Consider the following 25005-nt stretch of genomic DNA (forward strand, 5'->3'; position numbering starts at 1 on the left):
TTTTAACATGTTGAGAAAACCACATCATAATCTATTTATTGGTGTAAATAGGCAACTGATCCTCATGAAACTAGATAAAACTTAGTAGATATCATCCACATTCACTGGGTAACATTACACATTCTATAGCAAGGAGATATTTACAAGTATTGGGTGCACTGTCAATAAGCAAGCAAGGTGACAAAGCTTTCTGTCTAACATAAAGATGATATTTTGTTTATGGTGAGTTGGCACATGTTACACAGTAATTTAAGTGTCCACATCTTCTGCAAAATTCTTTTGTTATTGGCTTTTTAAAGTAGTTTTATGTTTTGATCAAATTAATAAACTGGACTACAGTTCCATCAAGAAATATTCTGTTTTGGACAGTGTACAACCAACAGTACTTCATCCAAGATTTATAAGGAGTCTGTTTCTTCATTTCCAACATGTGACAAATTGGTGGCTGAATTAAAATGTAGGCATAATTCACCGGACTGCAATACATGTGAAGGACAACCCAGGACTGGAATCACAGATGAGAACAAGGTCACAGCTAGTGTTAGCCGAGTAGCAAAAGCGATACTTTACACTGGCTACCTTGTGAAGGGTATAACATTACCTGGTGTACACTATTCAAGTGTTTCAGAGCAACTGAATGAAAAAATAAAAATTGTCATCTCGTCAACAATATCTGAGTGGCAATACTACCACTAACATTAATATATTTTTTCTAGAATAGTTTCTCGAAATCTTTGCATTAACAGAGATGGTATACATTTCTGTACTCATATCGTAAGAGAGCACTACAAGCTTTTCATCAGGTGATACTTAGTTAATTATTTGTATGTTCCTTGGCTCATAATTGTGACCTCTCACTATGATGTGAAATGAGTCAATTTTATAAGTACAATACACTTTCTTAGTGATAAATATGGAAACATGCTGATCGTTTACACAATTTTCTTAATCTATGATGTGTTTCTCTTTTGTTATTAACATGTAGTAACTTATACTTAACGATGTCAAATTTCTCCATTACACACACACACACACACACACACACACACACACACACACACACACACACACACAAGAATATTATTAAAGATCTATGTCTGAATACCTCACCCCTCTCAGTGGCCTCTAGTATTAGACTCATCAATGCTGTTTTCCAACTGTGACTGATTGTTGACAGTAAGCTTCATAAGATAGTACAAGTACAGCGAGGCTGTTGTCAGTGCACCCAACCACTTAAACAGCTGTGTATTAGAGGTTGTAGAGTGAACACCACATATTAACATTATTACATGCTTTTGTGCAAGTCCTTGTTTCTCAATGATGAATTAGCCCAATGTCAATGGAAATAGGAAAAATAAGTCAATTTTTTGACAGTTTCATTTCCAAAATCTGAGATTATCTGTAACCCAAAATTTGCAGAGCTTAGACATTTAAGAAGATCTGTAACAGGTGACTTCCAACTCAGATTCTTATCAATATAAAAACTTATGCATTTAGAATACTAGATTTCATTTACTGAATTTTATCTAAGCTCACTGACAGTCCATTTGCAGAGAACTAGTTTTTAATTTTCAAGAAAATACTATTACATTTTCAAGTGTCAAAGTTTGTTCATTGTGCTTGAATTAAAATACTTGCATTTTCAGCAAAGAGAACTATTTCTGTTTCTTGGATATATGCTGGCCAATAATTTATATACCAGAAATAGTAAGAGAATACTCAATATATATTAATGTGGTACACCTGTAGTGATTATGTACCATTATAAAGATGCTGTTTCATTGTGTACACTCTCTGGGTTTCTTAATGTGACACAGCGCATCCTCCTAGTAATAAACCAGTTACCATCTATATCTCTGGTACCACAATATTTGACATTATATAGGAGACTACTGTGTCACCAAAAATACCAGTTCACAATATTTTGTCACTTAAATTTTGTATAACTTTATTTGTGAATTGAACAATAACATATTATGCGACGAGACCCTTTTGGCAACCAAATTGAGACTGAGTAAGTAAAATATTTTTAGAGGATTTGTGCCATGGTTTTTGTGTACATAATTTTTCCACTATCTTCATGGAGGGAAGTAGTGAGACTGGCCAGTAATTATTACTATCTGTCTTACTACTTTTTTTTGTAAAGGAGTCTGACCATAGTAGATTTCAGTCTGTCCAGAAATTTCCTCTGTGATAGTGATGCATTACATACATGACTGAATACATTGCAAATATTTGAAGAACTGGATTTCAGTACTTCACTTAAGATATTTTTGCTTTGGCAGAGCACAGACTAATTATGATTTGATTCTTCCACAAGACCCAAAAACCAGAGAAGATAGTGATGTTAAGATTCTGGGTGTGGAGCAAAGCTGATGATCTAACTCATTCCAAAGGTGTTCAGGTAGAACTTCAGGCAGACCAGTCTATTTCAGCAATGTTATTGTATACAAACCATTGTTTCCCAAATGGTGCTTTATGGCAGGGTGGATTGTCATGCTGATACAAACAAACCGAAGTCTCCAAACTGTTCCTCTACTGTACACTTCTTAAGTACAATAAGGAGACCATACCCAACTACGAAAAATATTCCATATTGTAACACCACCTCATCTGTACTTCACTGTTGGCACTACACATGTTGATAGGTAATGTTCTCAAGGTATCTGCCATACCCAAATCTTCCATCACATCCCCACATAGTATACTGGGATTTATCACTCCAAATCATTCATTTCCAGTCCTCATTGTCCAGTGGCTTAATCAAACAAGTTTATTTCTTGTGCTACACTTAATTTATTTGAAACACTCTTAATCTGTCCGAATGAGGTATTTAGACTACAAAAATCTCTCTCTCACTCATAATCACATAAATTCTACCCCCCCCCCTTCCTCAGCCCCATATTTTCAGCAATCAGTTCAGCTAATTTATCTACCTACCTCCTGTTAAGGTGTAGGTCATGTCTTTTCTATTGCCATCTGCCAATAGCAGCAAGTGGTAGAGCACCAATATGAGCTCACCCGAAACCAGTAGCAACAAGCTCACATTTGTGCCCGAGTTTCATGTCCAAGCTGTTGCCTGCTCCCCAGCTATTAATACCTGATCCCATTTATTCAAATCACTAGCAAGTGTCTCAATAGCCTCAATTACCTGGCCAAGGATGGCACTAGGTTTTACAATACTTGTGACCTGGTACTCTGATCCTAGGTTCTCCAGCATATGTTGGCCAACACCCTGTTAATGACTGCTACCTATGAGGGAGATCTTCCTTTTTTTTAACTAAATTCAGAATCTAACGCATCTTTCAAATTCTTAGTAATGGTCTGACATACCCTACTTTCATCTACAGCTGAATGATGCTCTTACTGTTAAAGAGAAAAACTGTAAGTGGAAAAATGTATTCACATTGAAAAGCAAATTAATTATAAGAAACAGATCTGTGCACTCACACAAAGATTTGCTACATTAAGACAAACAAATACCTTTTGAGAGAAAGCTGTGCCCCAGCTTAAGTGGTGGTGGTTAGTGTTTAACGTCCCGTCGACAACGAGGTCATTAGAGACGGAGCGCAAGCTCGGGTTAGGGAAGGATTGGGAAGGAAATCGGCCGTGCCCTTTCAAAGGAACCATCTCGGCATTCGCCTGAAACGATTTAGGGAAATCACGGAAAACCTAAATCAGGATGGCCGGAGACGGGATTGAACCGTCGTCCTCCCGAATGCGAGTCCAGTGTGCTAACCACTGCGCCACCTCGCTCGGTGCCCCAGCTTATGTGTTACTTATTGTACACAACATAACTCATGTACACCTGTTTAAGGCATTTAACTCGAATTCATCCTGGAATGTAAGAAATGCGCCATCACAACATCAACACTACGCATTTTAGGCTCACATGACATGTGGATGTTCACAATACCTTGCTCACAAATGTACCACTTGCAAATGATGAAACAAAACCAAAGTATATCTGAATCCCAAAAACTACCAGTCTTTATGCATTTAACTGCTCACATAGGGCTGTAATGATCATCAGATTTGGACAATTAGGGTCAATACTCGAGAAAATGTGGAGACCATATTTTACACACAAAACTTTAAAAAGAAGCAAATAAATTGTTGGTTGCTAACTGCATTGCAGTAATATGGTGTCCATGTGAACACTATAAATATCTGCAAAAATATTTTTAAAAAGTAAAAATAAAAGAACTGTGTATAGTCATTTTTCTTCTGTATGTGGAAACCTATTGAACTTTGTCAGCTGTTAATTCATGTTTATAACGCAATCAAAGAGGTGAGGAAGCAACAAGTTCATGGCATTCTGGCAACTGCAAAAAGTGAAGGGATTGGAGGTGACTGAAAATGTGAGTAAGAATCGGCCTTAGTGGAGATATTTTGCATCAAAGTAATTCATCAATGCAAAGTAAGAATGGAGTTCAATTTCTAAATGCACTTGCCCAGTTTATGAAAATCTGATGAATCAGAGATTGTTGTTGTTGTTGTGGTCTTCAGGCCTGAGACTGGTTTGATGCAGCTCTCCATGCTACTCTATCCTGTGCAAGCTTCTTCATCTCCCAGTACCTACTGCAACCTACATCCTTCTGAATCTGCTTAGTGTATTCATCTCTTGGTCTCCCTCTACGATTTTTACCCTCCACGCTGCCCTCCAATGCTAAATTTGTGATCCCTTGATGCCTCAAAACACGTCCTACCAACCGATCCCTTCTTCTAGTCAAGTTGTGCCACAAACTTCTCTTCTCCCCAATCCTATTCAATACCTCCTCATTAGTAACGTGATCTACCCACCTTATCTTCAGCATTCTTCCGTAGCACCACATTTCGAAAGCTTCTATTCTCTTCTTGTCCAAACTGGTTATCGTCCATGTTTCACTTCCATACATGGCTACACTCCATACAAATACTTTCAGAAACGACTTCCTGACACTTAAATCTATACTCGATGTTAACAAATTTCTCTTCTTCAGAAACGATTTCCTTGCCATTGTCAGTATACATTTTATATCCTCCCTACTTCGACCATCATCAGTTATTTTACTCCCTAGATAGCAAAACTCCTTTACTACTTTAAGTGTCTCATTTCCTCATCTAATCCCCTCAGCATCACCCGATTTAATTTGACTACATTCCATTATCCTCGTTTTGCTTTTGTTGATGTTCATCTTATATCCTCCTTTCAAGACACTGTCCATTCCATTCAACTGCTCTTCCAAGTCCTTCGCTGTCTCTGACAGAATTACAATGTCATCGGCGAACCTCAAAGTTTTTACTTCTTCTCCATGAATTTTAATACCTACTCCGAATTTTTCTTTTGTTTCCTTTACTGCTTGCTCAATATACAGATTGAATAACATCGGGGAGAGGCTACAACCCTGTCTCACTCCTTTCGCAACCACTGCTTCCCTTTCATGCCCCTCGACTCTTATAACTGCCATCTGCTTTCTGTACAAATTGTAAATAGCCTTTCGCTCCCTGTATTTTACACCTGCCACCTTCAGAATTTGAAAGAGAGTATTCCAGTCAACGTTGTCAAAAACTTTCTCTAAGTCTACAAATGCTAGAAACATAGGTTTGCCTTTTCTTAATCTTTCTTCTAAGATAAGTCGTAAGGTTAGTATTCCCTCACGTGTTCCAACATTTCTACGGAATCCAAACTGATCTTCCCCGAGGTCCGCTTCTACCAGTTTTTCCATTCGTCTGTAAAGAATTCGCGTTAGTATTTTGCAGCTGTGACTTATTAAACTGATAGTTCGGTAATTTTCACATCTGTCAACACCTGCTTTCTTTGAGATTGGAATTATTATATTCTTCTTGAAGTCTGTGGGTATTTCGCCTGTCTCATACATCTTGCTCACCAGATGGTAGAGTTTTGTCATGACTGGTTCTCCCAAGGCCATCAGTAGTTCTAATGGAATGTTGTCTACTCCCGGGGCCTTGTTTCGACTCAGGTCTTTCAGTGCTCTGTCAAACTCTTCACGCAGTATCTTATCTCCCATTTCATCTTCATCTACATCCTCTTCCATTTCCATAATATTGTCCTCAAGTACATCGCCCTTGTATAAACCCTCTATATACTCCTTCCACCTTTCTGCCTTCCCTTCTTTGCTTAGAACTGGGTTCCCATCTGAGCTCTTGATATTCATACAAGTGGTTCTCTTCTCTCCAAAGGTCTCTTTAATTTTCCTGTAGGCAGTATCTATCTTACCCCTAGTGAGACAAGCCTCTACATCCTTACATTTGTCCTCTAGCCATCCCTGCTTAGCCATTTTGCACTTCCTGTCGATCTCATTTTTGAGACGTTTGTATTCCTTTTTGCCTGCTTCATTTACTGCATTTTTATATTTTCTCCTTTCATCAATTAAATTTAATATTTCTTCTGTTACCCAAGGATTTCTATTAGCCCTCATCTTTTTACCTACTTGATCCTCTGCTGTCTTCACTACTTCATCCCTCAGAGCTACCCATTCTTCTTCTACTGTATTTCTTTCCCCCATTCCTGTCAATTGTTCCCTTATGCTCTCCCTGAAACTCTCTACAACCTCTGGTTCTTTCAGTTTATCCAGGTCCCATCTCCTTAAATTCCCGCCTTTTTGCAGTTTCTTCAGTTTCAATCTGCTGTTCATAACCAATAGATTGTGGTCAGAATCCACATCTGCCCCTGGAAATGTCTTACAATTTAAAACCTGGTTCCTAAATCTCTGTCTTGCCATTATGTAATCTATCTGATACCTTTTAGTAGCTCCTGGATTCTTCCAGGTATACAACCTTCTTTCATGATTCTTGAACCAAGTGTTCGCTATGATTAAGTTATGCTCTGTGCAAAATTCTACGAGGCGGGTTCCTCTTTCATTTCTTCCCCCCAATCCATATCCACCTACTATGTTTCCTTCTCTCCCTTTTCCTACTGACGAATTCCAGTCACCCATGACTATTAAATTTTCGTCTCCCTTCACTACCTGAATAATTTCTTTTATCTCGTCATACATTTCATCAATTTCTTCATCATCTGCAGAGCTAGTTGGCATATAAACTTGTACTACTGTAGTAGGCATGGGCTTTGTGTCTATCTTGGCCACAATAATGCGTTCACTATGCTGTTTGTAGTAGCTAACCCACACTCCTATTTTTTTATTCATTATTAAACCTACTCCTGCATTACCCCTATTTGATTTTGTATTTATAACCCTGTAATCACCTGACCAAAAGCCTTGTTCCTCCTGCCACCGAACTTCACTAATTCCCACTATATCTAACTTTAACCTATCCATTTCCCTTTTTAAATTTTCTAATCTACCTGCCCGATTAAGGGATCTGACATTCCACGCTCCGATCCGTAGAATGTCAGTTTTCTTTCTCCTGATAACGACGTCCTCTTGAGTAGTCCCCGACCGGAGATCCGAATGTGGGACTATTTTACCTCCGGAATATTTTACCCAAGAGGACGCCATCATCATATAATCATACAGTAAAGCTGCATGTCCCCGGGAAAAATTACGGCTGTAGTTTCCCCTTGCTTTCAGCCGTTCACAGTACCAGCACAGCAAGGCCGTTTTGGTTAATGTTACAAGGCCAGATCAGTCAATCATCCAGACTGTTGCCCCTACAACTACTGAAAAGGCTGCTGCCCCTCTTCAGGAACCACATGTTTGTCTGGCCTCTCAACAGATACCCCTCCGTTGTGGTTGCACCTACGGTACGGCCCTCTGTATCGCTGAGGCACGCAAGCCTCCCCACCAACGGCAAGGTCCATGGTTCATGGGGGGAGATTATGAATAGCAAAGCTTTGATGGTGGTAACATTTAAAGTCATAAAACACGAAAATGGATCTTCTTGCTTTCGGACAATTTTCTCATTGATTTTCCACTATGTTACAACAACAGTATTTCCAAATTAAACATTAAGTTACTGAATACTGTTCAGCTATGTGTTTCACTGAAGTTATACACCACCATAGATTTTAATATCTTGACTGCAAAGGAAGTTCCGAACTCAGGTTCTGAACACAGACACTAATGACTGCCTAATTGTAAAATATCGTGTCTTGAAAACTGTCAAGTGGATCAGGAAATGCATTTAGCACAGAAGTAATATGTTGAAATCAAGTACTTGCGGCCCATTACATGACAATTCAACACCTCCCTGCAGTCAAAGGGATATCTTACATTGCACCTAAAGTAAAGCAAGTTAACAAACAATAAACTGGAAATTTTTATGATTTTGTCTTCACTCGATAAGCCAATCAAAGAAATCAGCCAGTTAATGGAAATGAAGAGGGTCTGGAGGAGGCAAGTGCAATAGTTACATAAGTGGTCCAAACTACATACCTTTTTTTTTTTTTTTTTTTTTTTTTTTTTTTTTTTACACACACAAATATTTATGTTAAAGTTAAAAGCACATCAAAACTCAGAAAAATCATACTAGAACCAACAGAGGGATTTAAGTAGATTTTTCTGGACCAAAAAACCACCAAGCCTACAGCCAAATCAAGTTTATAGTAAAACAGAATTATACTTATTAAAACGTCCTCACACTATAGTCTGATTAAAATTACTTGATAGCTGACACTTCAGGTGTTCGAGCTGGTTTCCTCCAATCAGAGTGCTTAATTTCACACCCAAACCATTCGCTGTTGCCAAGCTGCCAGAACAATCTGTCAGTTCATTTTCAATTCCTTGTCTGGCATTCTTTTTTGATGTGTTTGGATCCCAAATTATGGACCTGGCACTTTTATTTAGTGTTTCATCACACATGATAACCACACCACAAACAATACACACAAAAAACTATGCAAATGAAATACAGACACTTTACACATAGCAGTAACTAAATACTATTCGATATTTCCGCACAAGATGTGATTCAGGATCGCATATGCGGTTATCATAATCACCGAGATCAGCTTACATTATATAAGCTTCACAAAACATTGCATGAAACTGAGTTTTTGAGGCTACAATTCATCATTGTGACTGGGTGATCACAGTCAAATATACAATAACTTGCCTCTGTGACGTAGTTTAGCTCAATGGAGCATATTAACCTGCCATGTTGGAGGTCGTTCATCAAGTGCCGTGAAACTTTAGTTCTAATTCTTTGTCATGTCATTTTTAGCATCATACTGACTTTTTTTTATTTTCTCTTATTTTTCTACCTATCATTCTTTTTTCATCTGGAATCTGCCTTTGTCATCCATAATCTGCAACCAAGTGCCAATGAGGACGGCTCATCAGTTGTGGTAACATGGCAGCTCGTGCAGCAAGTTTGAGGACAGTTTCACGTAAAAAACGATAGTGAGACATTAGAGTTTGCTTTTCACACTGAAACTGAACATTCTCTGTCTTGAGTTTGCTTGTAATGGTTGCCGTGAACAAAGCAATTGTGATTTGTAACAAAACCCATCTCCTTCTGCAGTTCAGTCATTGGTAACTCAAAATCAGCTGTCAACAAAGCACCTCCCATTTTTGACATACCTTGCTGTCACCACTTACACCACGTTACACATTAACAGCATTTGTGAAGTAACTTGTCTTGTCTGTGTGTTACACATAACTGAGCAGTAGTCAGTGGCCGATGTGGCAGCACTGTAGCGACAAGTTATAGATGTCAATTATCAAGTAATTTTAAATGGACTATAGTTGAAATCCAAGCAATGGAAGTTTACAAAATCCTACACAACACTAACTCAGATTTCAAGATTGCCTGTCAGTCTACTCAGAATTTGGTTCCATTAGAGACGTAACTGCTGAACATCATTCATTTTAAAATCTGTGTCATCAAGCACATGCACTATACAGAAGAAGGCTGAACTATTCGGTGTGGAAATTACCTCAGTATAACTTCTGGTGCAATGTATTCCGGTGTTCCATAAACTTGTTTGTCAGAAAACTGCTTGGTTTCCTTGTCAATGTAGCCTTCATACAGATTAGTTGCCACTGTAAAAAAAAGAAACCAAGCATGAAATAAGTTTTTCTTCACAGACAATAATAATAATAATAATAATAATAATAATAATAATAATAATAACACATTAAAACATATAAAGGAGGTTAACAGCTTATGTGGGTGCACAGATTTTTTGTCAAGTGACATTCTTTAGAGTTTCTGTATAATAAGTTTAGTTTCCACTGATTGAAATTGCTTTACTCAAGACTTGGGAGTAGTAGACAAACAACAAGATTCAAAAATATAAACAACAAAAATTACTGCTTTTAAAAAATCTGTTTTCGGCATCTTTTGATTGAGTGGTGTAATTATTGCAAATAAGAGACCAATGTAAACTGCAAAAGAAATTGTTCTTTTCAAGTGGTTTTCCTCTTTTTGAGATACTTCTAAATTAGCACCCTTTTAGTCCAGTCCTTCGCCACAGATGTCTTATGCATTACACTGTTGTGTTTTTATTGCCCCAGATACAATATCTGAATTATTATCTGCCAGAAAATGACACAATAAGAATTAAGAGAACAGTTCAACATTCGTATATGCTATTTTGAAACTCTGCCCTATCTATCTGGCACACTGTACATCTATGCTGCAAAGGTTCCAAGCACAAAAAGCAAGTAACTGCAGTAAATCTACATAATGTTGTGTGTTCGGATGAAAAACATAGATAAGGTCATATGAGCCTAGAAACAATTTTTGTACAAAGAATTAATTCCAAATTTAAACTCTAGACCACTGTTGCATTTTCTCAAACAGCTGAGGGCAGCACTATAATATGAACTGTGAATGCATTAGTAGATACTTTGTCATAATCTCATTCAAGTCCAAATCCTAAAGCTGTGTCATCAAACTAAAACAAAGCACTAAAAGCACATTTATTACCCAGCCAGAACAGAATGTACAGTCAGAACAGAACTGAACTTCTGGATGGGGAGTGCTGCTACACAAGATATTTCAAGAACCATCCAGAAATGATAAATACCAAACAACAAGTAACTGATGGTGGTTGGGTTTCAGCTGGCGACCTGCAGCACATTAGCCACTGACCTTAACACTGAGCCAAATTTCATGCACCATATCTCGCTACAGTGCTTCCTCTCCCAGAGAAACAGCAACCCACTGTTTCAAAAGTTCTCAATGGAACTGACTTCTGCACCCTTGGTCTAGATCTTGTCAATGGTCCTCTGCATGGCATACTCGCAGATACTCACATTCTGGCCACGTTGTTAGCTCCTCTTCCTTGAGACATGCATCATCAAAGGTAGCTCTCATCGGAGCTTCGCGATCTTTGAGTGGGTCTCCAGTTCCTTGAACCTCTCTGCACCAATCTGCATTCTGGACCATAGTAGGGCTTCATACAAAGAATACAGAGGATGTCTCTGTGCTTTTGTCTTTTCAATGAAGAGTCATACCCTTCGATTTTGTATGAGACTTTTGATGAATGAAGGATACAATATGGCCCAAGAAACATTTCAGCAACTTTTCCAATACTCCCACTTTTTACACAGGCGTAAAAAGGCATAACAAGTCTCCTGGCCTGTATCACACTGGCCAATGCATGGAGTTATCGCTCATTGGAACAGCTTTATCAATCTGGAACTCTTATCTTCCTCATTCAACACCTGCTTGTTATGCCTGCAAGAAGTCTCATACAAGAATAATCTAATGACTACATTCAAATGAAATGACAAATTAAAAGGCTGTATTTTGTCATAGATAGTTATTCTTGCAAGATATGTTCCTGTCAGTTGGATGTATTTCCCACTTACGGCGTTCAGCAAAATCGCTTTCATATCACAGAATATGACTTCTTTAGCTTATGATGATATGTATCTGATATCCAGAAAAGGAGCACCTAAAACTACTAGCACCTGGACAGGTTAGTCGTTGATGAGATTTCCTGACATCTTGGGGACTGTCATTCATTCAGAATTTTTATCTGTGGCAGCCTCACCTCCACAGATAGTCACCTCATTTAGTTTTCTTGAATTCAGTGGCTATGTGAGCAGCTGGCACCTCTGTACAGCAATGACAAACAGCTGCAATGTGTTGGAAAGCAACCTCGTCCAGGGTACGGTGATGGCCTTTGTCCCACAAAACAACTACAACTGTCCACAGCTGAAAGGCATGAACAGGACTGGTGGCACATTAGTAATTGAAATCTCACATTCCTTCTCTGCAGTATCTTACCAGGGCATCCACAATGGAAACATATAGACGTCCAAATGTCTCTTCTTCTACAGAGCATTATACCTAATGTACGTTGGGTTGGGCTGTTTGGGGGAGGAGACCAGACAGTGAGGTCATCGGTCTCATCGCATTAGCAGGGTGTATATGTGGACAAGGAAAAAAAAATTCCCGGACTTTTCCCGGTTAAAAATAAACTTTTTCCCGGGTAAAAACACACTTTTTCTGTCCTAAGTAACAGTATATTTTCGTTCGGAACTGCAAAAACTTATCAATCCTTTGAATGGTTATGGTTTTGGACACGTGCGTAGAATTTTCCGGCACTTTATAAAACGAAACTCAGGAAAAAGACACGTTTTGGAAACATCTTTGATGTGCAACAACATGTACGCTGCGTATTTTCGTATTACGAAAGTATACATCGGAATTCCACCAAACACTGCATGTTACTTTCCGAATCACTGAAATCGAGATTGCGATGTGCTTTTGTAAGCCAGTCATAGCTCGTGTCACGTGATCTCGCCAGCTGATGACAGTGAATATTTAAAGCATAGGGTGTGTGATGTAGTCAGCCAATAGCAACATCATTGTTAAGTACTGGTAACACACAAGTTAATGGTTTAAATTAATATACACCGTGTTGCTACAAGAAAAGAAAAGCTTTCACATATAATATTGGTCTCTAAGGTTAATAAACGGCAAGAGAAGCTACTTCGCATATAATGTTGATTTTTTTACTTACACTTGAAGGTATATCACACAAATGTGCCAGTAAAATTTTTAATAATGACATAAATGTCTGATCTTCAGGGTTCGAAATTCTTCTAAATGGCTCGTCATCAAAGAGTTGATTTTTAAATGAGACTCAAACGCTCTGTAATTTAAGAAATTCATGGTACATTCTCGCACATAGTCCAACTTATGTTAAAGGATATTTACTTTGAAAGTAACGCTTTTCAAACCAGCATTCCCAATATTTTTCCGCGACCTGTTAGAAATAGGTTCGTTTCAGCATTTGCCATAGAGTGCCAGGTAACAGGCGACACCGCGCTTGCGCAGCTACCATGATGTAGGAAGCCCGTATGTACGTACATGTAAAACATTAAAAGATCTTACATTCTGTTGTAAAAGGAGCAAGACATCACAGGGTACTCCAAGAGCATCATAATTTCGAGAACCATACTAAAATGTGCACATTTAAACTGCAACTTAAAGTACACATTCGTATGTCCATATTCCCAATGAAGTAGACCACGACCTGATATCAGGCTGCGTTCACACTGCCAGCCGGGCCGGGCTGACGCGTACTGGCTCAGGCCGACGAGTAGTGCATTCACATTGCGCGCCGCGCCGAGCCGGGACGGCGAAATGGGGGAAAATCCACTTCTCCGATTTTCATGTTTTAAAAATTCTTAGCGGTATATAAGACTTCGCCACAACGTTTTATGAACTTCTTTTTTCCTTAAAAGCGTTACTTACGTCGTGAAAGAAGAAAAAGTCTACTTTTCGTTTCGCGTGATTTCTTAGTTTCGTTACGCTTCCCAACCGATTTTGAAGAAAGCATGCGGCTAAAGAATCTGATTTTTGTACACGTGGTAGTGCAACATCTTAGCTCCGTATTGAATCATTTATCTTTCCATATTTCTTAACAGTCATTGTGAAATGATGCTATTTGTCAACGTTGTGCACTTGATTTACAAATCTTGTAGTGAAAAAGTTATGTAGCGGGTAGCTTACTGTTAGATCCGTTTTAGACCATACATTGTTGGGAAAGAAATGTAGCTAAAAGTACCAAAAAGTTTTTGAAATGATAATGATACTGATATCTGTCTCTGGTCTCAAGTAATGCGAGCTATTCAGTGGCGTCAGTGCCGCGTCCGCAAGCCACGGAGTTCGCGCGGTTACAGCTTGGTTTAGTGTAGTCATATAATGCAGCACAGAAAAAAACTAATTACTAGTGATCAGCGCAGACCTAGTGCTGGTCCCTCTTATTATTTTAATGGTCTCATTCTCTAGATAAATCCAAATGTATAAGAATTTTTCCCTCTGCTACTGGACAATCATCTGCTATGCTTTTATAATTGGCCACACGTTGCATCACAAAAGACAAACAATTATTTGTCATCAACATCCTACAATTAGTATGATGTACATTTCGTATTTCGAACTAAAAGATAACTGAAGCGCAATTCTGTAGTCTCGTTGTCTACTTTGACAGAAAAAATGATGGAGAGTTAATGAAACTACTGTAGATCGGCACAGATGTGCGTTTCATTGTTCTTCATCGTTTTTTTTTTCTTCCTTTGCGGGCTGCGCTGCACTGTCAAGGTAATCCCCACTCTTTGGCTAAATCGCTGGCGGGAGGCCAAATAAATAAATTTAAAAAGATCTCCACCCATCGACAGCTGACAAGCAAGTCAGTAGAAAACGCAGCTGCAGTCAACAGTTGCTCGCCTTTAGCTAGTCTGTGCTGTCGTGTAGAACAATGTCTTCACTCTTTTATTGGTATTGTTTTGACTCTGCAGTAACTCGTCGAGTTTTGAAGTACAGAAGAACTAGGAGGTTATGGATTCATCCCATGAATAGCGACAGACATTTAGGAGAGTTTCTTTCTTTATATGAAGAACTTAAAAACTATCCTGAAAATTTTTATTCAAATTACAGAATGAATCATAATACATTTCAGTATGTGCTGCAGAACATTCAAGACAAAATTTCTAAACAGGACACAAATTTTCGCAGAAGTATAACAGCAGAAGAAAAATTGTGTATAACGATAAGGTAAGATTCGTTAGTACACACTTTTTGGTTTGCAGTAGAACTTTGTACAGCATTCACTACCTCCAATTAATTGCAGTCATGCTTTAGTATTTTAAAATTCACAAACGCTTACCTCTGAGGGGAAGAGAGTTTATGGGACTCCTGAGAATCATTAGGATGTAATTAGCTTCGTCATTTTGGGTAATGTCTTGCTGTGCCTTCAACGAAGAATCGCAGAAATACTCCTTCAGAATTTTCCAACTTTTTTCTTCTTTTTTCTTCATGATGCAGCGCTTGGCAGTGGTGATGGTTCATCATGTGGAGCCACTGATGACCTCACAGAATTCTTTTCATTACTTTGTAAGATGGACAGATTGATAGGCGAAGAGTTTTGAGATAATGTCCTTTGACTTAGTGGTTCTATTTCCACTGATAAGGAACTGCCACAGCATGACTTTACAATGCATTATCATCTGGTAGGGACACATTTCCGTCCCTCAGTGACACTCATATCTGTCTCCGTTTACAAGTAAATGCGAACTATTCAGTGGCGGCAATGCCGCGATCGCTGGCAAGCTATTGTTGTAAATGCATGTAAATACGGTAAATTAAATAAATGAAATAAAAGTAATTTCTCATGTATCATTATAATAAACGTAATTTTTCCTCACTGATTGTGAAATGTGAGGTAACATCTTAAAATAAAAGACGTGTGCAGTCACACTTGTGATGAAAGCAGAAGGGAGACGCGTGATGCGTGTACTGCAGAAGCTGTAGTGCTGCTCCACAGGCTCGCGCCTGCGGTCGGCTCGCGCCGGCAATATTAAACACTCGGGATGTCGCCGGCTCGGCTCCGGGAGGCTCACGCCGTGTCGGCGCGGCCCGGCCGCCAGTTTGAACACCGCAATTCAAAACCATGTGTTTGATATCGAAGCGGGCGGCGGCCCGGCCAGGCTCGGCCGGCAGTGTGAACGCAGCATTAAGCTTTTCAGTGTGGTTTTCGGGGTGTAAAATTTCTTGGAGCACCAGTACTGTATGACATCATGTTTGGTTCTTTATTATGGCATAATGCCATACGTGCTAGAAGATGAAAACGTGCACTTGAAACACAGCGAACAGTTGAAATTAGCCAGTACTGTGGAATTAAAAATTTCATTTCAAATACATTGACTGCCTCTGCGGAAAAGGTTAATAAAAGCCCAATTTCTTTAGCAAACAGACAAAAATAACTTGATTGTTCCGCAAGGCGATTAATGCTTGACTGTCCGAAAGGTGAAAATAAAATTAAATCTGAAACTAATTAAATATTTAAGCCTTTCGTAATTATGTGAATGTATTACAATTCACTTGATACCTCCCGGCCACAGATATCCGTTTTGTTTTCATTTGACGTGAGAGTAAAAGAAGGGGAAACAGCAAAATTACTAAACGTAAACACGGGTCACGTGGAGACTACCCATTATAACTATCAGACCCGGAGCTACGATGTTTGCGAACCGGGTCAATATTTTAAAAAATCGAATTTACAAAATTATGTGCATCTTGTAGGGCATATCATTCTGAAAAGTTTGAAACATAAAACATGTGTGTTCGAGAAAATGTATGACTTGTTATTTGGTCTTAAGTGTGCCAATGTGCAGTGCCATGCCTCTTCACACAGCATTCTTCTATCGCATATCACTGTATTTCACTCTGTGGAATTGGAAGGTGCATATTTTGTAAGCGATGCCATCAAACTATATTCAGGACAGAGGAAATTGGAATGTCCTGTGGTGCCTCTCCTGCTCCCAGTCGGCTGGTTTGACAGCCTGCCCCTCTTTTTTATTATTTTTTTTAACTCTTCATTCATAACGGATGGGATTATTTGTAATCGGGAGTACTTTAAATCTTCAGAAAATTTGCACTCTTTATTGTCTGTTAGCTGATAACTTGCTGTTTTGTGTGACATAAAATTAAATACAGGATACTTAAAACCAATAGAGGCAAGGGACAAACAAGGACACACTTCTTCAATCCTTACGGCCTAGAATTTTTTTCTCTCTAATCTTGCTACAGCTTTACATGGCGTGCTTTCCTTTCTACGCAAGAATCTACTACCTCACCAAAGTTCGTCAATCATTTTGCTACATGAAAAATAGAAAATTCGTTATCTGATACTGAAAATGCTGTTAACACTAATAATACCCAAGACTGGCGTGGTTTCTCGATCTCATTACGTCTATTTTGTCACTGTATGCTAGATAAAACAAAATAGGCCTTTCTAATATTGCAGCAATTTTGTAACACACACCAAATAAGCAAGACTGTATTGGCACAAACGGTCATTTTTATAACACGGCAGAATATAATTCACGAAGTAACAATATCAAATGCCTATCAGGCCTACTACAAGCAAAAAGCTTTATGTTAGGAAATAGTTTCACATTTAATTCATACGCACCAGTTTCTCAAGCATGAGATCGAAAAGTAGTATTACGAAATTTTTATATAAATTTGGAATCGTCTTATTCTTCCATAATTTGTGTAATGTCCCCGTTTCCTCTGCTTCCTCGTTCTAACAAACAATCTTGTCATCACCAATTCTGGTTTGGTTACCCCGTGATTATTCTGCGGTGAGCGTTGTTACATATTCGTACAAAATGTTTTCTGCGTTACTTCCAAAATAGAAGTTAAGCGGTTGCTAGCCGGGGACTGTACAACTGGTCCTTACTAGTGATGCGATCTGGCCAAAAATTTTCTTTCAAAATTTCATTTTCTTGGATACAACAAGAAGATAATACGTAATCTTTCTCACTTGTTATTCCTGTAGTCGTTTAGTTCCATTCTGGTAGACTGAATCTATGGATTTCGCTAGCAATTATAACAACGCTGATCATTCGAAAACCCAATCAAGCACATAATACAACAGCGATTGGCATTCATCCGTTTGGCTTTACTCCGCTCAGCTCATATAGCCCCATCTCCTTTTGTCTGCGGAAAGATTATTTCTAGGTGCGACGAGGATTCTCCTGACAGAGACATCACATACACTATGCACTCATTCAAAAATCAACTTATGATTCATTCAGAAATGAACTTAAAATGTATTCAAAACTGTTCAAAAACCAACAGGGATGCGTTTCAAAATCATATAAATGATCGATAGATCAACGTACGCTGGATGCTAGGCGCTTTGTGAAACAAGTTTTTTTCCCTCGAGAATATGAATTTGGTGCCCTCTTTTCCCGGCAGCATCTAGCCGCTTGCTGCCACTGTTTGCACAGCCAACAGCCACATTCCTGTAGCCAGAAGCGGGAGGACCTACTACTAAAACGCGACTCAACTTCGCATGCGCATGAGCCCACTCGTAACTGCTAACACGAATCAAATGTAAACAGTTGTGACTTCATGCTCATCGGATGGAATTTGTTGTTATGAAGTACTGCATAGTCTTTGTAAAGCCTTTGACACATTTGCTGTTGGCAGACGCTTGCATGAGGACTGTGTGTCGTCGTTGTATATGGTGCATTTCCTTTACAATTTAAGTTATTTTCCTTTTTTTCTCTCCTTTATGTTATATTGTTGAAGTATTATTCTGCAGTAGCGGGATACAGTAATATCCCTTGTTAGAGTAACGGTTCTTACCAGTCAAAATTACAAAAATTTAACTGAAAACTAAAACAATGAAAAATTCCCGGAATTCTAAAAAATTCCCGGGTTTTTTCCCGATTTTCTCCCAGATGAAAAAATTCCCGGGGTTTCCCGGATCTCCCGGTTGTCCCGGGTCGTATACACCCTGCATTAATGCGTTCACACTGCCGGCCGGGCCGAGCCGAGCCTGGCCGGGCCGCCGCCCGCTTCGATATCAAACTCATGGTTTTGAATTGCGGTGTTCACACTGGCGGCCGGGCCGCGCCGACACGGCGTGAGCCTCCCGGACCCGAGCCGGCGACATCCCGAGTGTTTAATATTGCCGGCGCGAGCCGACCGCAGGAGCGAGCCTGTGGAGCAGCACTACAGCTTCTGCAGTACACGCATCACGCGTCTCCCTTCTGCTTTCATCACAAGTGTGGCTGCACACGTCTTTTATTTTAAGATGTTACCTCACATTTCACAATCAGTGAGGAAAAATTACGTTTATTATAATGATACATGAGAAATTACTTTTATTTCATTTGTTTAATCTACCGTATTTACATGCATTTACAACAATAGCTTGCCAGCGATCGCGGCATTGCCGCCACTGAATAGTTCGCATTTACTTGTAAACGGAGACATATGAGTGTCACTGAGGGACGGAAATGTGTCCCTACCAGATGATAATGCATTGTAAAGTTATGCTGTGGCAGTTCCTTATCAGTGGAAATAGAACCACTAAGTCAAAGGACATTATCTCAAAACTCTTCGCCTATCAATCTGTCTATCTTACAAGGAAATGAAAAGAATTCTGTGAGGTCATCAGTGGCTCCACATGATGAACCATTACCACTGCCAAGCGCTGCATCATGAAGAAAAAAGAAGAAAAAAGTTGGAAAATTCTGAAGGAGTATTTCTGCGATTCTTCGTTGAAGGCACAGCAAGACATTACCCAAAATGACGAAGCTAATTACTTCCTAATGATTCTCAGGAGTCCCATAAACACTCTTCCCCTCAGAGGTAAGCGTTTGTGAAATTTAAAATACAAAAGCATGACTACAATTAATTGGAGGTAGTGAATGCTGTACAAAGTTCTACTGCAAACCAAAAAGTGTGTACTAACGAATCTTACCTTATCGTTATACACAATTTTTCTTCTGCTGTTATACTTCTGCGAAAATTTGTGTCCTGTTTAGAAATTTTGTCTTGAATGTTCTGCAGCACATACTGAAATGTATTATGATTCATTCTGTAATTTGAATAAAAATTTTCAGGATAGTTTTTAAGTTCTTCATATAAAGAAAGAAACTCTCCTAAATGTCTGTCGCTATTCATGGGATGAATCCATAACCTCCTAGTTCTTCTGTACTTCAAAACTCGACGAGTTACTGCAGAGTCAAAACAATACCAATAAAAGAGTGAAGACATTGTTCTACACGACAGCACAGACTAGCTAAAGGCGAGCAACTGTTGACTGCAGCTGCGTTTTCTACTGACTTGCTTGTCAGCTGTCGATGGGTGGAGATCTTTTTAAATTTATTTATTTGGCCTCCCGCCAGCGATTTAGCCAAAGAGTGGGGATTACCTTGACAGTGCGGCGCAGCCCGCAAAGGAAGAAAAAAAAGACGATGAAGAACAATGAAACGCACATCTGTGCCGATCTACAGTAGTTTCATTAACTCTCCATCATTTTTTCTGCCAAAGTAGACAACGAGACTACAGAATTGCGCTTCAGTTATCTTTTAGTTCGAAATACGAAATGTACATCATACTAATTGTAGGATGTTGATGACAAATAATTGTTTGTCTTTTGTGATGCAACGTGTGGCCAATTATAAAAGCATAGCAGATGATTGTCCAGTAGCAGAGGGAAAAATTCTTATACATTTGGATTTATCTAGAGAATGAGACCATTAAAATAATAAGAGGGACCAGCACTAGGTCTGCGCTGATCACTAGTAATTAGTTTTTTTCTGTGCTGCATTATATGACTACACTAAACCAAGCTGTAACCGCGCGAACTCCGTGGCTTGCGGACGCGGCACTGACGCCACTGAATAGCTCGCATTACTTGAGACCAGAGACAGATATCAGTATCATTATCATTTCAAAAACTTTTTGGTACTTTTAGCTACATTTCATTCCCAACAATGTATGGTCTAAAACGGATCTAACAGTAAGCTACCCGCTACATAACTTTTTCACTACAAGATTTGTAAATCAAGTGCACAACGTTGGCAAATAGCATCATTTCACAATGACTGTTAAGAAATATGGAAAGATAAATGATTCAATACGGAGCTAAGTGTTGCACTACCACGTGTACAAAAATCAGATTCTTTAGCCGCATACTTTCTTCAAAATCGGTTGGGAAGCGTAACGAAACTAAGAAATCACGCGAAACGAAAAGTAGACTTTTTCTTCTTTCACGACGTAAGTAACGCTTTTAAGGGAAAAAGAAGTTCATAAAACGATGTGGCGAAGTCTTATATACCGCTAAGAATTTTTAAAACATGAAAATCGGAGAAGTGGATTTTCTCCCATTTCGCCGTCCCGGCTCGGCTCGGCGCGGCGCGCAATGTGAATGCACTACTCGGTGGCCTGAGCTGGCTAGGCACGAGCCGAGTCGGTACGCGTCAGTCCGGCCCGGCCCGGCCGGCAGTGTGAACGCAGCCTTAATTATTAGGGAAGGACAGGGAAGGAACCATCCCGGCATTTGCCTGTAGCGGTTTAGGGAAATCACAGAAAACCTAAATCAGGATTGCCGGACGTGGGATTAAACCATCCTCCCGAATGTGACTTGGTGTAGGAGTTGATTGTATCTGCATTGGTTGTGTGTTGGATTGTTATTTGGTGATTGCGGCATATGGCGCAGTCCATTCATCCCAGCACATTTGTGTGGTGGCAGAGATTGTTGCCAAAGATCGGTACATCTCTTCTTCAACATTTTCTATTACCTCCTGATGCATCGGTTTCACATTCATGTCTGCTCTGTCTCGCTTACTCAGTCTGGCAGGTCCCTTTGCCATAAAGTTATCTCTCTCTTCACTCTCCACCTGCCATATGAGAGAGGTAAGGACATGATTGTCTTCTTCAATTGCTGTAACAACCAGATTGGTGAGTCGGTCATACGAGGGTTGTTTTTTAAGTAAGGGCCGTTCGCGCGTATAGTCCCGTAGTTCCCGTGGACGCCGCAACAAGCCACCGCGCCACTTGCCGGCATCCTTCCCGTTCACACTGATGCAAGTTGCAGCTCTGTAGCTGACGTGTACGCAACTTCATTGGACTTTTTGATTCGTTACGAGGATGTTGATTCAAATTGTCACTGGAGATGAAACATGCGTATCCCATATCACTCCCGAAAGCAAGCGAGAGTCGATGGAATGGCGACACACAACTTCACCCGTCAAGGTCAAAGCCAAACAGACGCTGTCAAAGCACAAGATTATGGCAACTGTGTTCTGGGACTGGCGCGGTGTTTTGCTAGTGGACTTTATGCCACGAGGAACGACAATCAACTCAGATGCCTACTGTGCAACTCTAAAGAAGCTCCGCAGAGCAATTCAAAACAAAAGGCGCGGCATGCTGACAAAACGAGTTTTGCTCCTGCACGATAACGCTAGGCCTCACACCTCTCAAAAGACTCGGGATTTGATTGATTCTTTTGGCTGGGAAGTTTTGGACCATGCACCATACAGCCCCGACCTTGCTCCTAGCGATTTTCACCTTTTCCGGTACCTGAAACACCATCTTGGCGGGCAGTGCTTCAATGACGACGGCGAAGTGAAAGCAGCCGTGAACTCTTGGCTGTCAGAGCAGGCGGCCGAATTCTTTGAAGAGGGGAATTAAAAACTTAGTTGTACGGTATGACAAGTGCTTAAATACACAAGGCAACTATGTAGAAAAATAGGTAAAAGTGTGTAGAATCAGAAAATAAAAGTTTTTTTACAAAAGTATTTGTATCTTTTTAAGAAAATAAAAACGGCCCTTACTTAAAAAACAACCCTCGTATTTCTTTCATCTGCTGCTTTTTCTGTTGAATCTTCTAAACGCACTGGCACCACTTGATGGATTTCTTGGTGGTTGTGACATCCTTTACCAGAAGAACTTGGTACATATGTTCTGCAATTTGTTTAATCAAGTGGTGTGATTTTGTCAGATTCTATCATAACAGGATTCACAATGTGGCATAGGACAAAACACTCTGTATGTAGAACACTTTCCTCATGAAGTTGGGCACGATTCTTTAATTGTTCTTTCACTAAGCAGACTTGCTTCTGATTGTCACCAAACACTTTCTTCAGTTAGACCTGGAAATTATTCCAGCTACTGAGCTTCTCTTACTTGTTCTTGAACCACTGCTGGGCTGTACCGACCGAGTAAATGTACACATTTACCACATACATTGCATCATTTCACCTGTTGCATTTGCAATTCGGCCAAAACTTTTCAGCCATTCCGTCGTGTTGACCAGCATCTCAGAAGAACACTGATGGATGTCTCATGTGCAGCAGATCTACTGCTGGCTTGGAATCCATCGATCTCCTTAAGGGGGTAATCTTCTTTGAAAATTTCAAAAAATTTTTGCTTAAAATGTTCTCTTGGGTGTCTACTTTATGGTAGTATTCATCCCAAGCCGCCAGAAACTCCATTACTGAGTTAAACGATGATTTGTGAGAAAGTGTCTCTGAAAGCTGTTCCCAGTTGGAAAAAAAGGTCAACATTGTGGTCAATGTGGCACCATATAATTTCAATGACGGCCTAACAGGCATTATGGAAATTATGAACATGCTTGAACTTGAGATCAGACCAGCCAGTTACAACTTCTGCATAAATGCGGACGAAATGCGTATCGAGCAAGCAGGCGGCAGATGACAGAAGTAGCCAAAGAGGCCCACACGACCACCATGGCCACAAAGAAGATTGAAGAGGACTGCCTTTTGGATCTGGAAGGATTACTGTATGATCCAGGAATCGCCGACATCAATATTATGAAAAGAATAGTTGCTACTGACCATATAGTAGAGATGCTGGGTTGCAGATAGCACAACAAAGAGACTGTCAGAAAATGAGCTTCATCAAAACACACACACACACACACACACACACACACACACACACACACACACACACCTGAACGATTACAATCTCTCCCTCCAACAGCCAGAGGCTGTGGTCATTTTGTGTGTGTGTGTGTGTGTGTGTGTGTGTGTGTGTGTGTGTGTGTGGGGTCTATTTACAACAAATGCCTTGTTAGTCGAAAGCTCAGTTTCTTAAAGTCTTTTTGTTGTGCCTATCTGTGACTCAGATGGGGATGGATGGATATAGTGATATGGGTGCACGACAGTAAGGTCTTCAACACCCACACAAAAACAGTTTGAGATAAGTGTCGGTAAAATACACTAAACATGAGTATAAAACAGTACGTAAAATAAAGCTAACAAAAGTTGGAAAACATAAGCTGAACAGGAAGAAAGTGGGAGAAGGTGCTAAAATAATACAGCAAATGGATGCAGCTGGCTGCCCGCAAGAATAAAAATGGAAGGGCCAGCCACTCTGCAACACACTAAAACCTCCAGCCTAAAAGTTTAGGCCAGAGTCCAGACATATCACAAAACTTTAAAACTTAGTCATACTCGTCTCACCATCAGCTAAAATAGGGGGCAGATCCCCACAAATATTTGCTTCTGCTCTTGCATCATGGTATAAAATGCACACTGTTAAAATATGGCGTAGAGAGATGTGTATGCCACGCGCATCACAAAATAGGATCCTCTCGCCATAGTAAAAAGCTATGTGTGAGAAAGCAGTGCCCAATTCGAAGACATTTAAGGGTCACTTCATCCCACCTGAGGAACTGGCAGGGGGAATGCCAAGGGCGGGTAGTTGATTTCAGCAACCAGAGCTTATTGGCCATTACTGCCAGCCATTCCTCATCCCACATCTGCATGCACTTCCTGTCCTCTCCATGCCTCGACAGTCCAATAAGCCTGTTCATTTCCCCGTATCCATACATGACTTGGCACCCAGCAGAATGACACCTGCTTTCCCTGCCATTGGGGCACTTATAGTTGATCGTATATCAGCTGGGCCAATGTCTCAGCTGAGTACAGATTCTGTTAAGATTGTGAGACACTAAGGGAATTAGAGCAGATGAGAAACCGTTTGTCCCAAATACATCACATGTTCTCCAGTGCCTTGAGGATCACGTGGAGCTCTGCTGAGAAAATGGTATACTCATCACGAAAGCAAACTCTGGTGACACAGTCAGGGAACATGACAGACCAGCCTAGGGAACTCCGTTGTTGGAGCCACCAGTGTACACTACTGTGAAACTGTGATGTGCATCTATCTGTGTTGTTAAAGAACAGAGATTGAAACGTAAAATCTGGCATAATATCTTTATTAAAATTTGGTCAAGTCTAAAATAAGTCTGGGCCTCCAGAGAAGTCAGGGTGGAAATCTGCCCCAGCCACGATGTAAAACATT

At 39.9% G+C, this 25005-nt stretch overlaps 1 protein-coding gene across 4 annotated transcripts in view; it reads right to left on the reverse strand.

The window, feature by feature from the left end:
* The window catches only part of LOC124556721 (microtubule-associated serine/threonine-protein kinase 2), a 262482-nt gene that overhangs the window by 82088 nt on the left and 155389 nt on the right, over window positions 1-25005 (reverse strand). For all 4 annotated transcript variants that reach the window (XM_047130713.1, XM_047130714.1, XM_047130712.1 and 1 more), the window contains exon 14: window positions 9842-9947. In XM_047130713.1, coding sequence (XP_046986669.1) covers window positions 9842-9947 — 106 coding nt within the window. The remainder of the gene's footprint in view (window positions 1-9841; window positions 9948-25005) is intronic.

Source organism: Schistocerca americana, chromosome X (assembly GCF_021461395.2).
Source record: "Schistocerca americana isolate TAMUIC-IGC-003095 chromosome X, iqSchAmer2.1, whole genome shotgun sequence".
NCBI classification, from domain to species: Eukaryota; Metazoa; Arthropoda; class Insecta; order Orthoptera; family Acrididae; genus Schistocerca; species Schistocerca americana.